The 18,265-nt window shown below is 40.0% G+C and overlaps 1 protein-coding gene across 7 annotated transcripts in view; it reads left to right on the forward strand.

Annotated features, from left to right (window-relative positions):
* Nucleotides 1-18,265, forward strand: part of FMR1 (fragile X messenger ribonucleoprotein 1) — a 33,490-nt gene that overhangs the window by 11,248 nt on the left and 3,977 nt on the right. Inside the window, exons 13-16 of one of the 7 annotated variants that reach the window (XM_081336493.1) lie at nucleotides 106-285; nucleotides 971-1,050; nucleotides 1,974-2,066; nucleotides 2,727-4,706. In XM_081336493.1, coding sequence (XP_081192619.1) covers nucleotides 106-285; nucleotides 971-1,050; nucleotides 1,974-2,066; nucleotides 2,727-2,804 — 431 coding nt within the window. In that variant the 3' untranslated portion in view covers nucleotides 2,805-4,706. The other 6 variants (XM_081336491.1, XM_081336490.1, XM_081336492.1 and 3 more) reach the window with 6 other exon arrangements.

The following is an 18,265-nucleotide window of genomic DNA, read 5'->3' on the forward strand; positions in this document are numbered from 1 at the left end:
CAACAGGAAACCAGTTTCAGCTGGCAATAGTTTGTGGGGTGGTTTTTCTAAAACCTCATAAAAATGGCCTGTGGTATGTCTTGGTTTTTTCAAACTCTTCGATAGGAACTAACTCTGAAGCATCCAATGCTTCTGAAACAGAGTCTGATCACAGAGATGAGCTTAGCGACTGGTCCTTAGCCCCAGCGGAAGAAGAGCGAGACAGCTACCTGCGCAGAGGAGATGGGCGAAGGCGCGGAGGAGGCGCACGTGGCCAAGGCGGAAGAGGCCGGGGAGGGTTCAAAGGTAAGCGCTCTAGTCCGGGTGGTTTTTGTACAGACCTTGTGATCTCTTAAATTCAGGCCTGCTTATCCTAAGATTGCCAGCCATGTTTTAATAAAAAAGCAGCACAGGATTGAGCCTCCATCACCTGCCATAGATCAAACAGGTCTTGTCCGGAAAGGGGAGGGTGGTGACGAGAAGACTCGCTTATCTGCAAAACAGCCATCAAAACAAAACCCTCCAATAATATTTTGTGTTGATTAAGATTGGAAGATCAAATTGCTGTTGATCCTGTAAGATGTCCAGAAATATTGTTGGGACTACCTGAAGAATGTTTGCTTACCTAATTAATTAATAACATAGCAGTTCTTTCTCAGACTCCTATTCTTCATGATAAACTCGGTGGAAATGGCTCGTTCTCAGGTTGTGAACGAAAGGCAGCATTTCCAAGCTTTAGAATTATTTTATGCCTTACTAATTATAGGCTGACATGTAATTAGGTTTTTCTGGACAGCTTCAAATGTAACCTACAGATGAAAAGAGGGAAGTCCATAGCTAATAGTAATATTAGTAATTAGCTTATATACTACAATAGCACCAGAAGAATATTGGCCAAATCGCCAACAAAAGGAAAAAAGTAGACAAAGATATAGAGACAGACTAAATGTGTTACAAAGTCACCTTCCTAAAATCCAAATTTGATATGCAGGAAATGAGGAGCAGTCAAGGACAGACAACCGTCAACGCAACTCAAGAGATGCTAAAGGGAGAACAGAGGGCTCACTTCAGGTAAGTTTTGTCTCTACTGATACACAAGTGAAACATGCTTAGCTGCATGGCAGCATATGTTGTGTTTTTGTCCCTGCATCAGTCTTAGTTGGCTTTATTATGGTTTTGTTCACGTTTTTAATTTTGCCCACTTCCCAAAAGGTTAAGAGAAATATTTTAGCATACAGGTAATCCTTGACTTAACGACCACAGTTGAGTCCAGAATTTGTGTTGGTAAGTGAGACGTTTGTTAAATGAGTTTTGCTCCCTTTTATTACTTTTCTTGCCACAGTTGTTAAGTGAATCTGGCTTCCCCCATTGACTTCCCTTGTCAGAAAGTGGCAAAAGGGGATCGCCTGACCCCGGGAGACATTACAGCTGTCATAAATATGAGTCAGTTGCCAAGTGTCCAAATTTTGATCACGTGGCCACAGGGATGTTGCCAATGGTTGTGAATGTGAAAAATGGTCCTAAGTCATTTTTTCCAGTGCTGTTCGTAACTTTGAACGGTGACTAAATGAAACTTATAAGTCGAGGACTACCTGTTTGGGCGCAGGGGATCAGTTTAAGTCCTACAGATTCAGATAAAGTAAGCACATAATTTATCTTAAAGATAATTTTCATGCTCATATTGAGCAAAATAGCTAACTTGCATAATGTATATTTGTACATAATGCACAATATATGAATCCAGTAACAACTATAAAACGCTACCTCACAATATCCAAATTGCCTGCCTCTTAACTAATATATTTTCCCCAGAGTCTACTTCACTTGGAGAAGGGAAAAAAACCTCTTATTGTTATTCTTTTTAAAGTCCTCTCTGGCAGCTCTCGGTGGGTTCTCCCTAGTGTCCCAAGGGCTATGCTTTATGTAACTGTAACTTATTTCAGATCAGAATTGACTGCAATAATGAAAGGAGTGTCCACACTAAAACCTTACAGAATACCTCCAGCGAAGGTAGCCGGCTGCGGACGGGTAAGGATCGTAACCCGAAGAAAGAAAAATCGGACAGCGGAGAAAGTCAGCAACCGTTGGTGAATGGCGTGCCCTAAACTGCATAGCTTGAGAAGTCGTATTTCCTAAACTGTTCCAGTAAATCTTATTCCACATTAGAGAAACTTGTTAGGCCAAAGACAAATAGTAGGCAAGAGGGCGCAGGGCATGAATTATATATATATATATATATATATATATATATATATATATAAAAGTTCTGTTAGCCTTTTTTTAACATCAGCAGTATGCAGTTTTTTTTTCCAAAATAAGACATTATACTTGCATTAAAATACCTTGAACTTCTGAAAAAACAAAATGCTTTCAAGTACATTTTGCACTTCAAACAATGAAAGAAATCCTTTTGTTTGTTTTAAAAATACTGAACTGTGCATTGGTATTTCTGTTCAGTTGTACCATTTTAACGCATCTGGTCAAAATCACTGCTAAATTTCAATTTTCAGAATAAATAGTGTTTGCGGTAATCAAATTGGGCTTCTGTTTTCAATCTATTAAAACCTCCTCATTTAAAATAAATAAAATAAATTAAAGCTATGCTTTTACGTCCTGTGTCAATTCACACTTTTGGGTTCACTTTTTTCAGTATTTTAGTGAACCCGGATTCTCTGTGTAATGTAACTAAATTGTCATTTTCATTAGCAAAAAGTTGTATGGTATGTGCCTTTTTTATATCTTGGCAGGTAGGAATATTCTCTTCGGAAGCAGAAATCAGGGAAGATCGAGTTGGAAATGCTGAACTCTTGTTGTTCAGGTGCTAGGCCTGCTCAGGGTGCAGGAACCCACTTCGGAGCTTGACTCCCAAGTCTTCACAGGGACCTGCCCCACCTTTGAAGCGCCCAATTTCTTTGGGTTGAGTAGGGAGGCCTGAACTGGGTCCCTAGTAGCTTGAAGGTTTCACCTCACCTGGAAGAGCCCTTGGGTTCCCCACCTGTACCTTCTTCAGGCAGAACATCTGAATAGGACTTAAATGTATAATATATATGTAGCAAAACCTCTCCAACAGTTAATACTTTATTAGAAGAATGCATGCTTTCCATAATTTTTTCCTTGCATCAACATCATTAGGCTGTTTATAAGATAGAAACCTATTTTGCACTGAAGATAATGGCAGATCATGTTACTGAAGTGGTGGCTTTTTTCCCCATTCGTTTGTTTATTTTCCCCTCTTTTTAGTCAGGACAGGGATTTGGGTGTTTTTTGTCTTTGTTTTTTTTTAAAATGCATACTCCCAGTTGTGACAATACAGTTAATGGTTGCCGAGGGAACAAACCAGAACTTGTTCATAGTGTGTGCCAGCTCTGGCCAGAGGACCAATTTAAAAGATTTTTTTGTTGTCATTCCCCTACAGTTTTGATATTTAGATTTGAGCCCTATCTCAGATGGGATAGGAAGATGATTGTGTTTTATGCGACTCTTCATAAAATTCAGGGATATACTGTAGTTTGACAGCGTTGGATATAGATCAGTTTTTAAGGTCTCATTCACAAGTAGTTTAAAAGCTTGTAATTGAAGTTGGTGTAAGGTTTAGTTGTCCATAATTGGGGACGAGGTGTGCTTTACTATTTCTGATCATGAATGAAATTTACATGCAAAATAAACTCAGTAGGACATTCATTTTAAGCTATTCTGTTTTTTATTAAAATCACTCCAGTGGGAGTGTTGCTGATTGTGTACAGAATTGTACAAACTGCAGCCCCAGTCTGTGTTGGGTTTTTGTTTCTTTCTGTGCTTTTTCATTTAATTTTTTTTTTCCTTTGCATACGAGCAAGCATATAAAAATGGCAACAAACTGCACACAACTTAACGAATATTAAAAAAAAATAGTCTTAAATATTGCCAAACATTAAATGTTGATTTCTAATTATTTATTTTGGGGGAATGTATAGTATTTGAAAACTGAAATTGGTACCTTGCACACATCATCTGTAAGCTGTTTGGTTTAAAATACTGTAGATAATTAACCAAGGTAGAATGACCTTGTAATGTAACTGCTCTTGGGCAATATTCTCTGTACATATTAGCTACAACAGATTGGATTTTATGTTGACATTTGTTTGGTTATAGTGCAATATATTTTGTATGCAAGCAGTTTCAATAAAGTTGGATCTTCCTCTGCTAATGGATGTTGATGCAATCTTTATAAATGATTGCTTTTAAACAAATCAACTTAAAGCAGGAACCTGTTTTTTTCTGTGTTGAAATTGGAAACATTGTTTATTCCAGAAGTGTGAAAACTGAAATATTTTCAATTTCAAGAACGGGCTGGTAACATGTTATTACTGGTCAAAACGTACTAATTATATGCACTAATTTTACACTCGAGGCTGACTTCAGTAAGGTGCTAACTAGATTTGACTTAACTAAAACTGTTAACAGATTAATCACCATTTTCAAATGACATTTTGCAGTATTTTTGTGCTTTAAATGTGTATCCCTTTCAATTTAAAAAAAAAATTCACTGTTTTTAAGTATTGGTACATTTTAAAAACAAATTGTAAATCCAAATGTAAGACTCATTTTGAGAATCATGCGTGTTACAAAGGTTTGAAAGTGCAGCAAATGTCTGATGTTTGGGCTCACTTCCTTAATGGCAACTTCACATATGGTCTAATAAATTACAATTATTTTGAAAACAAAAAAATAAAAGTTTTTTTTAAAGATTGAAAGATATCTTTGAATGGCCACAACATTCAAGTAAAGTACAATTAGACATCTCTCTTTTCCAGGCAGACAATTGAATTGGCTGGTTTGTTTCCTTTTCACTAGCACTAGAGAAAAGATAATTGGGGGGGGAGGAGGGGTTCCATATTATGATTCTGCTAATTTGTTCAAGGTGGAGCATGATCATAGTTATATATTGTGCTGGCGACTGCTAATTTCTAGTAGACTACTACTAACAGTGGATATAAATAATATTGTTAGCCATTTCCTACTCCGCTAAGTATCACCCAATAGACATAAAGCCTTCCTTTAATAGTGGCTTAGCATTGTTTGAATGATGCTGTAAGATGACCCGAGTGAAGAAGTGGCATCTATCTACCTCTCCTTGTTTATTATTTTTGCTGTCTTGCAAGGCCGTGGAGAAGGAATCCATGCAAATTCAGGGTCTTCACATTTAAGAATCTCCTATTAGGAAGGCAAGGGAATTTTGACTGAACCCCTGAATTGTTTGTTATACTTGACATTCCAAGGGGAATTTTTAAATTGCCATTCTGTTGTGTGTCCATAGTGATTCTCAATCGTCCAGATCATGGTTGTCCCAAAGGTGTTTTTCCAAAAGGCAACTGGTCTTTCTGGGTGTTTTTTTGAAACAACCATGGAAGTCCAGTCGCCTTTTGGAAAAACACCTTTGGGACAACCACTCTGTTGTAGTACCTCTTTAGAATATTTCAGTTGTTTCTTTTACTTAGTTTGTACTTCTTTTCCTTCATATTTACATTGTCCTCTGCAGACTGAATGCCCAGTTACTGTTTCCTTCCAGAATGGAGAGTGCTAATCCTATGGGACCAAACCATTTTCCTTGCAGCTCTCCCTAACAAGTTGTCTTCCACACACATGCACCTAGAATTTCCAATCAGTCAGAAATTGTGCTGCGACCCATTCAGAACTGTGCCCCAGCTTGTCCCAAGTCCTCCCATGACAACCCAACACTTTTAGCCCCTCCTTCCCAGTGAGTAAGTCACAATAGACATCCCCATAGTGACGGGTCCTCCACAGCTTCCCTGTGCATCTCTGTTGGGCGCATGGTTACAAAGATTGCAAAAAAAAAAAAAAGGTAGATTGAAGTGAATCTGAAAGAATAGAGCAGGTTACTCCACGGTAGACAACAGTATCTGCATTTACATTAGTGATGATAGTTTTATAAATGGTGATCTTCAAAATCTTGAATTAAGGTAGGCCTTTGTTCTTCATTTCATTGTTATTTTTGCACCTTGGCGAATACAGGACAGTCGATGAGTGCCAAAGTCCTCACCACAAGTTTAATATGACCTGGTATTACAACCCTGTCTGTAGGAATTGTAGAACCTTTAAGTTGCCTACTCAAGGCTGTATATTGTTGGGGAGTTGATAGGTTGACCTCCATCATTCTATTAAAGCAGCATCCATAACCGTAGTCCGGGTTTTCTGCCTGGATCTAAGCATGGGATTGTTCCTTTTTTCATTTCCAGGAAAACAAGTCATAATTGGGACCTTACTTTACCCTCTTTTTCAGCTTCCAGTTATTTTTCTACATTCTTTTTTTTTCCTTCAAGTTCTTTGCATCCTTTCCTATTTCCTGCCTTTCTGACAACTGCACCATTTGATTTGCCACTGACAACGGTAACAGACATATCCTGGCTACAGTTAAAATCTCAAGAGCTACAATTATGAGCTGTCTGCTATGTGGTGCATCAATCTGTGGCTGTTGCAGAAGAAACCTTGATCCCGATTTCTAAGGGTGTTTCTAGAAAAATCACCAGTTCCTCATCAAATTTAAAAACGGGTTTAACCTCAAGAGAGGCCTGATTCTGGCTTTGCTGTCTGACATAACCAGCTCAAGCTACTCTTTGCAAGTCATTTAGTTACCTTCACCTTCCAAAATAACTACACCATTGCGGCTAAATGAAATTTTACTTAAATATTTTTCAGTATCTAGTCTTGACTGGCTGTGAGAAAGCTGTAGGGATTCGCAGTCTAGGCTTAGAAAAGGGTCTTAAGTTTTACTCCAAAAATAGGTGATTTAGAATGCTAAAGAGACCATTTCAATAACCAAGAACTGTACCAATGTTTTGTGTCCCAGCACACAAAAGAGCCTTTACATTAGCCAGACTGTCTTAATCTTCAACTGTTCTGGAAAGGTTCAGCGGCACACCAATACACTGTCCCTTGAAGGAAGTTGAATTAATAGCACACAGTTCTTTCCCCTTTTCTTCAAATTGTCATAATTATTCTTTTCTTAACAATCAGTCAAAAGTGCTGATCTTGCTGTCCCCTTTCTAACAAACACTTCATAAAAGACTTCCGGGAAGTGGCCACGTTCTGCTCAATTGCCATCTCTGTTCATCACAAGATGGTTTAGTTTCCCTTCTTCAGAATCTTACCCTCCTTCCAAGTAGGATGCTAAAACCATTGTTTTATGATTTAATAATTATTAAGTAACAATCTGATAGCTTACTTTTTCATCCATTGATTTATGTCTCAGCTAGGGTTACTACTTAAGTAGCTTAAAATTGGAATCCCTGCGGAATTAAAATGTAAATATCTCATTCCTTTTAGTAACTGGCAACTTACTTAATAGTTTTAGATGGCATTATTTACTGGGTTTATATTTTCGCTAGATTAATAAGGCTATCCAACTCTATCTGTCATAGAACAGAAAAACAAGAAATTGATTTTTTGGGTCAAGAATCGCAGTTCCTTTGTGGTACTAAAAAAATTAACTCCTATTGACTTTTGTATTTCCTAATAGGTATTTTGGGGCTTGGGGGTGGGATGGGGGTGTTTTCCTGTCGTTTCAGGAATAATAGCAATAATGAGATTTGTGCTCCAGCTTTTAGCCAAATATTTGTGCATATTATTTCATGCAGTCAATCCAAGTGAGTATTACCAAGAGACTTTGTAAGCATAACTTAATGAAGAATTTGGTCACCCGTTGCTTCCCTGAACCCTCTCCGTCTGCGAGGCCCACAATTTAATCTTGGAGTCCTTCAGCAGAGCTGGAATTTTGCAGAGCTGCTGAAAAATAAGGATCTGTGTCCGCTACCTTAAATGTAAACAAATTGCAACAGTGCATTGTGCACCAGCATAGTTACCGTAAATTGTGGCTTACAGGGATGAGAGATCTTGAGCAGGTTTCCATTCCATGTATTGACCCTTCCCTGTTCTGATTAATTTAGTCCACAACTTTTTAAAAAAGTCACACAATGGGTTGTCTATCTGTGTGGCAGGGGTTATGTCTCAAAAGTTTTGACAGTGATTGCAACCATATGATTGGTCACATGGCTCTGGCTGCCATCTTAACTTTTTTTGACCCCTGCAGACCCCATAACATGCATAAATGCAGATTTCCTTCTAGCCAAGTCCTTAAGAGTGGTCAAAGCAAACTTGAAACAGATCTAAAATCAATATTTCTGTGTGCCTTTCCAAATTCTCCCATATTAAATTCAGGATTGCGATTTATATCAAACCTCATAGCAACGATACTAGCATAGAACTGGTGCTTACAGTAATTTGAATGTGCTGCGAAGGCTGGATTCCAGTCTACTAATACATTACACCATGGTTTTCACAATAGGTTCATGCCGCGCAAAAAGCTAAACACACTACATAAGGACTTGCATGTGAACTTCATCTCCTTGGTTTTGTTTGTGTCTTTAGTCAAATGAGCAAAAAATGGAAACCTTGATGGCTAAAGTCACTAGATATTAGCTAATGCCTAAAGGCCCAGCTTAAATACAAATAGGACTCTCAAAAGTATGATTTTAGACAAATTAGCCACCTTGAACACGCTTTGCAGTTTCTTTGAACTTCCCCAACTCCAATTCTTCAGGTTTTTCATTGCCAGCACTAGAAGTTCGAAATGAATCTTACATGGTTCCTACTGAGCCAAGGACAAAAGCAGAAATCATATCTCAAAAGGTGGAAAACTTCTTCAATCCTGTGAGTAAGTGCACCTTGGAGATTGCCTTGATGTTACTCCTCTGCCAAACTGTTGGGTTTGTTACTCTGAAACATACGCTAAAAGACACACAGAGACCCTCTATGTATAGAGAATGAATCCAGGTTTCAGAGCAGAAAATAATGTGCTCTCCTTACTTCTCCCTAGCCCGGTCTGGATACACACAATTAATTTGAAATGTGTTTTGGAGCCGGGCGAAAGTTTGGCCTTGCTTCCTTCTTCCCAGCCAACTTGGTTAAAACTGCTGAGAAGATAACCCCTTGACGATGAAGGGATAACTGAAAAGGGAACATCCATGGTGGTAAAAAACCAATAGAAGGCAACCAATGAATGACTCTTCCCCATGGGATATTCCGAGTGAGAATGAATTCAGATCTCATTCTGCTAAAATGTTGGCAACTGAAATTATTTGAGCAAGCAATGGATGGCTTTGCCAAGTGAGAATTAATTCAGCCTTCCCTGTAGGGATAGAACTATGCAGCTGCAGTTCTTTGACGTCCAGTTGTCAGGGCACAAAATTACACAAATGTTTCCTTCACTTCTTGGGTGGGGTGCATAAAGGAAGCAGAAGATTCCAACTTGTTGCTTAGGAATTATAGTTTAAAATTTGCTTTGTATCTTCTAACCATGTCACGGGTGTTCTTCTACATGGCGTTCTACTCCAACTCAGCTTGTTCAAGGATACATTTTCCAAAACACGTCCTTAACCAATTCCAGTTTTGCTCCATTCTCTCCCATGTAAACCTTACTGAGGAATAATTCTCAACACATTTTTGAGGAAATATGGGTTTACGGGAGGCTAATATGTAATTTGAATCGTATTGTCTGGGTTGGATGTGAGAAAGATTCAAATCTTAGAACTTCCGTTGTCTTTCTGAAAGCATGCTGGCCCAGAGGAAATCAAAAAGCCATGGCTTGCAAAGTTGGAGAGCACATCAACCAGACGTTGTGCCTAGAACACAAATGTTGTGTGTCTTCCAGAAAATTTATTCAGTTAGACTGCTATACTCCATTTGAAGACCGTAAGTGGCATTTTGTCTCATGTATCTTCCTTACCCATTTTATATCCTGTAGGGATAGCTGTGTCATATATTCAAATGGTGGTTTAAAGAAGGACTTACAAATGTTATAATGTTAGCTTTAATGAATTTCAAGTATAGAACGTCTTGCATAGTTACAGGACAAATACTTGCACGCAACAGGTATTATATTTTGTCCCTGGACCTGACAGATTACATCCCAGAGTTCTGAAAAAGCTGGCAGATGTTATCTCAGAACCATTACACCACATCTTTCACAAATCCTGGAGCACCGGGGAAGTACCCGAGGATTGGAAAAGGGCTGATGTGGTCCCCATCTTCAAGAAAGTGGGGGGGAAAGGACCCAGGAAACTACAGACCAATCAGTTTAACATCAATACCTGGGAAGATCCTAGAAAAGATCATCAAAAAACAGATCTGCGAACAACTAGAAGCAAACCAAGTCATAACTAGCAGCCAGCATGGGTTTGTTAAAAACAGATCGTGCCAAACCAATCTGCTCTCATTCTTCGATAAAGTAACTAAACTAGTAGACCAACGAAATGCAGTGGACGTAGTATACCTAGATTTCAGTAAGGCATTTGACAAAGTAGACCACAACCTACTCCTCGATAAGCTCCCTGAATTCCCCACTTGTGGACTTGAACTCCCAGAATCCCAAAATTCTGGGAGTTGAAGTCCACAGATCTGAAAATGGACAAGGTGGAACAACCTGTTCTACATGTTCTAGCCCATCAAGGTTGGTAGTGCTCTACTAGAAGATAACATTTTTCCTGCCTTGGAATACAATTTGGTTATTGTTTTAGAACTGTAAGTGTTTGTTCTGTACCTGGTAAATGTTCTTTTCCCATCAAGCTACATCAGAAGAGTAAGTGTCAATACCTCAGGGCCGACATCATAAATGCTCATGTCTTACTAATCTATGCTTTGTAGGTTCTTTCTTTTGACAATGTGAAAATGGTGTACAGCATCTGAGACTTTAGGTGTCATCTGGAAGCCACGCCCACCCCATTGCCGGCAATGGCAAAATAGTCCCGATACGTCTCGCGACATCACGTGACCTCGCGAGTTTGACATGTCTGCTTTAGGGGCTTTCTTCCCGCTTAATAATCCCCCTGCTACAGATAGTCAAACGGTTGCTCACCAAATTTCCTTATTAAGTTTTCTAATAATTTTTCGTGACAATATGGAATGCAACATCACAGGCTAATTCTGCTGACTGCCAGCAGTTCAACCCTGATGGGCTGAAGGTTGACTCAGCCTTCCATCCTTCCGAGGCCAGTAAACTGAGGACCCAGATTATTGGGGGCAAGATGCTGACTCTGTAAACCACTTAGCGAGGCTGTAAAACAATGTGAAGCAGTATATAAGTCTAAGTGCTAGTGCTATTTTGTGACAAGGTGCTTATTTTTAAAGGGTAAGACCTCTCCAACTTGTCTAAAGTTTACTATTTCAGCTATAGATTAGATGCCAGACATGCTTATGTTGACCACAATAGGTCCTCAACAGATTTTGAGAATATTTGCCGTTGGCACTGGAGGAATGTTGGCTGTTGTCTGTCTTCCATTTTGCTGTTTCATAGTAGAGAGAAGGTAAGAAAAGGAGGTAAGAGGTCTAAGTTAAAACGTTCCAAAACTTTTCCACAGTCCCACAAAGCCACGATTCCCTGCAGAAAGGCATCTGACGGCAAGAAAAAACTTTAAATTTCATGAAAGAAAGAAGGTTGCGCATGCAGACCTTTCCAGATTCACCCTCGGCGTTTTGAATTAGAAAGGACGGATAGCCATAATTGTCTAATTCAATAGAATTACAGAACAAAACGGAACAGTTTTTTCCACTAGAATAAAAAAACAAAAACCACCATTCTCTATCTTACCTCCAAGGGTCTCCTAGTACTCGAAGCATAAGCTTTGTAATGGTGGATCAGTTTTGGCAATTTTAAAACTTCTGGACTTCAATTCCCAGAATTCCCCAGGCAGCATGCTGGGTAGAGAACTCTAGGAGTTGACATCCACAAGTCTTAAGGTTGCCAAAGTGGAAGGGAAGCTACTATATCCGGTGTGCAAAAAAATCCATGTCACCAACTGAATGACTATCAAGTTTATCTCCTGGCCGTGGTCCTCTGGATTTTGAAAGCTGAAGTGGTGGTAGGCCTCCTTTGGGAAGAGCCTTTAGCTTTGGAAACAAAAGATGCAAGGTTCATTTCCAATCTGTTGGGCAAAGTACCTTTGAGACTTCCTTGTAAAGAGTCAGCCATTCTTCCCTCACCTGGTGTCCTCCCGACTGATTGGGAGCCACATCCTGCAAAGCTCATGTCTTTGTTCTTGATGGTGTTGCAGCCCGTGTGCCAATCCTTTGCGCCGAGCCCCCAAAGAAGATGACACTGCAGAAGGAAGTGAGGACAGCGAGGAGAGCAGCGATAGCTAATCTGCAGAATAAATTCAAAACTATGTTGAGGAAACGTATGAAAGATAACTAAATGTTCCTCGTGGTATGCCTGAACTGTGTGGAGTTATTGATTTTTTTTTTAAATTTTAATCCCATTTATATCCCGCCCTTCTCCGAAGACTCAGGGCGGCTTACAATCTAAGAAGCACAAACCAATGTGCTTAGCAGTAGCCTTCATTCTATGTATAGGCCTGCTTATTAGGGCTTTCGCCCCCCCCCCCAAGTGGCATTATTACAAAGTAAGCTTAATTGCCCCCAACAATCTGGGTCCTCATTTTACCTACCTGGGAAGGATGGAAGGCTGAGTCAACCTTGAGCCTGGTGGGACTCGAACCTGCACTAATTGCAGGCAGCTGGTGTTACTTAAGGAGGCATTTCTGGAGATAGGATTGCGTCAACTGTCTGCTTTCCAGAACTGAAGCAATAAGGGTGTGGTGATCCTAACCACAACAATGCCCAAATAAAGGTGCAACAGGTATAATCACACCTGCTCTGCCCTTTCTCTCTCCCTCCCTCCCTCCTTCTCTCTTGTTCCTTCCCGTTTTTTCTTTCCATGGAGTTTTCCTCCTTGATCACCTGTTACCAAGTATCTGGAGCATATTGGTGACATTCCCGTACACAGCACTTACATAGTAGAGGAAAACCCTTTGCTCTTACATAGTAGAGCAAAGCCAGTCTAACTCAAAAAACATTTGCTCACATGGAAGTCTACGGAGATTGGTTTGAAAGAGGGGTCAAAGAGGCCATCTAGGTCAAACTGAACAGCCCTCTCTCAACAGGGGGGTAGGGATACAACATCCACTATCTCCAGTCAACAACACAGTCCTTTCAACAGTTCCAAGAAGGCTCCACACACATTTGCACTACTCAGGTGATCCTGAGGACACAGGTAAACCACCAAGTGGCCTCAACGACTCTCTAAAAGAACACATATGACCAGCTGTCTGCAAAGAGTATAAATCCTTCCATTCCCCACCATCCAGTCAGAGCTGAAGAAGCTTCTTGAGGGAGAAGAAAAATGTCTTCAAAGAAAAACCAGAAAGTCCCGTTGCCTCATGAAACGTGGAAGTCACACACAATTCCATAAAGGGTAGACTTGGCATTGCTGTGTTGCAGGACCCATTTTGTGACGACCTTCCATCTCTTTCCTACACATGCGGATGACTTTGATAGTGCAATAACTAATTTATTGTCAACAGAAAGATATAAACATCCCAAATCAGGGATAGGATAACACACAACACATTTGCGACTATTCATTAATCTTATTTAAACCTGCTTTTGTAAGCCAGGTTGAGTTACATTAAACAGTGTAGCGCTTTTAACGTGCATCGCAAGTAAAATGTAGCAAAACATAAGAACTTGAGAATAAACTAATTTTGTACTGGCAGGATGATAATTGGTTTATTGTTGAAATGTTGCATTCTTGTACTTTTTAACCTACCGTACTGTATGTTGAAGATTAAAAATCAAGTATAAATATGAAAATAGAGACCAAGAAAACATTCAGGGAAGAATGGAAGAAGAAAGATAGACAAACCAATTTTATAGGTTGGACAGGCCTAAAATTTAGGCTCAAATATGGTATTCAGACAGCACATTAATCATAATGTGCTTTATTCAGCTGAATATACTGTGGTTCATGATTCACGGTTTGTGATGCTTGAAGCCCACTAGTTGCAGAAGCTTTTAGAAGTAATCCTGGCATCATAGATGTGCAAACTCCCTAATTTTTATAAACTTGTACTTAAGGTGCCATGGCACAAAATAGTTGGGGTTTCCCAAATACTTCTGGGAATTTGGGAACTTTTCAAAATTTTAATTTCAGAGCCACAAGGTGGTGGTATAAGCAAATCAACTTAGTCTCCTTGAAAAGCAGTGAATGCAGTTTGTTTAGGATCTTGCTATGTCTATACCTAAAAAGGGCTGTGTGTGCGGCAAACTTGGATTCTTAAATAGTACATGATGGGCTACAATGGCAAATTGTAATCATTTGTGTTGTGGAGAAATGGGCTAACAGAAGCAATAAAAGCGATCAGGTCTGGAGGCAAAAACCCTATGATGAAAGGTTAATGGATCTAGGTATGTTTTTAGCCTAACAAAGAGAAGGCTTGGGGGTGAGATGACAGCTGTCTTTCAGTGTGGAGGGGCTGTCACAAAGAAGAAGCTGTTGACCTATTCTGCAAAACGCCCGAGGACATGTCAAGAAGCAATGGATGGAGGCTTATCAAAGAGAGAAGCAACCTAAGGAGATTTCCTGTCAGTGAGAACAAGTAGTCAGTGGAACAGCTTGCCACCAGAAGTTATGGGTGCTCCATCACTGGAGGTTTTTAAAAAAGAGATTGGACAAACATTTGTTCAGGGTAGAAAAAGGACTTCTGCCTTGGGGGTGGGGGTGGACTAGAAGACCTCCAAGGTCCTTCCCAGCTTTATGATTCCTTGAAGCCAAACATTCCAACTCTGCCAGATTGGACCAGCTGGGCATATACTATGGGCTATAGGCAGTTTGTTGCTGCCATACATAGTTGATTTATCAAAGGTAAGAGAGTTTGATGTAGTTAAAACTGGAGGCACTCTGAGAACGTATTTCCTATTTTAATGTTGCGGTCTAAAATAAATGCATAATTCTATTGCTCATTTGAAGTAGGTAAACATCAACAGCAGCCGCACAAATCAGGTAGGTCTGTGTTGCATTGGTTCACTTATCTGACTTAGGGGAGAGCCGTGATAATTATAACAACCTTACCTGAATCCTAAGTGAGGATGATAGGATTGGGCAGATGGTTAGTTTAGCAGCTATTAGTACTGGCTGCTGTGAGACAAGCTCAGAGCTCCACTCTGGTTGACTTTATCCATGTTGCTTTCTTGGCAAGAGTAGAGAGGTGATTTTCCATGGCTTTCTTCCTAGATCCTCCCCCCCCCACTTCCCAATTTGGCAGTCTAGTCTTCAGCCATAAGATTCCCTGATGTTCTTCAAGCACTACGCAGGTCCAGCCCTGCTTAGCTTCTGAGCCCACACAAAGTGAGCTGCTGGCACCTGCTGAAAATTGATGGAATGGGTACATGTGATCATTGAAAGAATAACAGAATAACATGGTTGGAAGAGACCTTCCCCCCCCCCAGGTTCCCCCATTCCAACCCCTCGCCCAAGCAGGAGACCCTAGATCAGGGACCCCCAACCTTGGCAACTTTAAGACTTGTGGAATGGGGAATTCTGGGAGTTGAAATCCACAAGTCTTAAAGTTGCCACGGTTGGAGACCCCTGCCCTAGATCATGTCAGGTAAATGGCTGCCCAATCTCTTCTTAAAAACCATCCAGTCAAAGAGCACCCCCTAATTCTGTAGGCAAGCTGTTCCACTGGTTAATTGTTCTCACTGTCAGGAGATTTCTCCCTATTAAAGGAGAAATGTTTGTATATGAATGAAACGTATGTGAATGAATGAAATGAAATTTACCTATGTAAAGTTCTAATTCAGATCACCTTATCGTTGACTGCCATTCCCACCACCTTATCTATTGAAATGTTTTCTGGAAGCCTCCAGTATTTGCACAGACCCAACAGTTTGCATCTCTGCCCTCTAGCTGGTAGTCTTTCTAAGAATGATGTCTCTGAAGCACCAGTAGATAGTGGAACTATTCCAGGTTGGGAGCCAACTAAAGCCAGGAACAAGCAAAAGCCTGAGAGAGCTTTGGTGTTATGGACATCCAAGAGAAGAATTTAAGGATGATGGAAGTCTACCAAAGCATTGTTCCCTAATATCTGATGCAGAATTCTCCCACTTGATGGAAGAGAGAAATAGGGCTGTGAAATACCCCTCTCCCTTCTCTAACTCACCTTTGGCATTCATCATACCCTCCCATCCTGAGGAAATTGGGGTCCTGACACAGCTCCTAAGTAAAAACAATATATCTGTCTAGAAGTGGTACATCTAAAGAACAGACTTAAGCCCACAGTAAATCTCTACTCTATATCTGGGCCATTGACTGCGATGCTTCAGTGAATCATTCCTCACACATATCTCTGGTTTGAGGAGAAGATATGAGCTCCATGCTCATAATTTTATTTAATGAAGCTTAAAGTGACTCCTTTGTCTTAACTAAAGAAAATAAAATCCTAATGTAAGGGGAGCGTTAGCGACGTGGTAGCTTTACCCAATTGCTGGTACCATCCAAAGTTCAACCTTCTGCTTCTCTGTTCTTTGCTGGCCACGTTGTCCTACGTTTGTCCCTCAGCTGAGCTGTATCAAGATGATATATCTAGCTTGAGAGAAGAATGTCATTTCTTGGTGCAGCAGGACTGTAGTAGCAAAACAGCATGGCAATTAGATTAGGGAGAAATCTTGAGATCTTCTATGGAGGTTTAGAATAGAATAACAGACTTGGAAGGGATCTTGGAGGTCCTCTAGTCCAACCATATATGGGTACGGTTTATATGGGTATGTGTGTCTTAAAGGCTATATGTTGAAACAGTGACTTACTGAGCAGGGAAAAATGAGAGGGTAAAGAAAAAATGTTCTCATGAGGTGGGGGAAAAGTAGAAACCCCATCAAAGAAACATGTGTTTCATTTTTCAACGCTCTGAAATATGATAGGATGAAAAAAATGGGCAACTTCTTTACAGATTAATGACAATTGCTCCATGTTTGTGGTCGTATTATATTAGTTTCAGAGCTGCAGTTTGATTAAACAAAACAAACGACATTTCTCGGATTTATTATGTGGTTTGGTGAGCGCATCCATTATCTTCTTTGTAGGAGACAGAAACAACATTTGAACAAGTAGAGTTCCTTGGATTTTTTAAATTAATATGTTCGTGTTGGGGTAGGTTTTATCTTACCCATGTCTTCTCCTATGTGGTGCAGTTATTTCTGTAAGATGTAGGAGGATATTGTCTTCTGGCTTATATATTCCAACTTGAGTTTAACAGACTTATTTCAGAGAGAGTGTCCATTATTCCCAACTGTCCATTAAATACAAAACTACATCATGTACATCTCTTTACTATTTCCACCATGAGTTAAATTACCTAAACTTGCATCATTTGAAGAACTGCAGTTATTTAGAAATGAAGTACAGGTACAATTAAGATAAAGTAGCAAGAACTTAACTGCCTCCTCTGTAGTAGTTCCCATGCAACAGATTTGTCTGTTATTCTGGGGAGATGTCTGGATAGTTGCTTTGTCCGTTGTATACAAAGTCTGCTAAGTACAGTAGATGTCAATTACTAAATTGTGGTTCTACTATATTGTCTAACTTTGTCTTGGAAATTTCATATTAGACCCTTTCAAGAAAGGTCAGATGTTTAGCCTTTTGTGAAATCCTACTAGATCAGAGGTCCCCAACCTTTTGGGCACCAGGGACCGGTTCTGCGGAGAGAGGTTTTTCCACAGACCAGAGGGTGCATGGTTTTGTGTGTTGCCTGCATCCCACGCATGGGGCTTTGCTTGTTTGTGTGGACCGGTTGTTGGCATGCCATGGCCTGGTACCGGTCCATGGCCTGGGGGTTGGGGACCCCTGTACTAGATCATTAAGCCATCTAACATCTAAGAGGACTGATTTTATACAGGGGCCTTCTGCAGATGTTCCAGTTAACTAAGCCTGGGTTTGTTACGGAAAGAGGTGTGTCCTACTATGCAAACACAGTCCCACAACACTTATACCTTGTCTGAATGTCCAAGAGTCAAAACAGTCTGGAAAATCCAGAGTCAGGTCAACAACTTAACCTCTGATCATAGAGTATCAAAGCATACAAGCACACAGGGATATTTTGTTGTTGTTATTTGTACCATCTGTTGTAATTTAAAACTATAGTTAAGGCATATACAGTACAGGTAGCTTCATCTATAACTCTTTGGAATCGCCCCTTTTTTTTATGGGCTTCTGCCAAGATTCTTACTGTTACTTTAATAGACTCTTTTGTAGTTTAATTTTCTCTCTATATGAAGCTAGGCACTCACTCACAGCTATATTTGCTGATGATATTGCTTCCTTGTGAGGCATTAGTTGTTTCCTACGAGCTGGATATACGATTTACTCATTTTTACTCAACTATAAAAGACTTTGGAAAATCCT

The sequence above is a fragment of the Vipera berus genome, assembly GCF_964194415.1.
Source record: "Vipera berus genome assembly, chromosome: 11".
NCBI lineage: Eukaryota > Metazoa > Chordata > Lepidosauria > Squamata > Viperidae > Vipera > Vipera berus.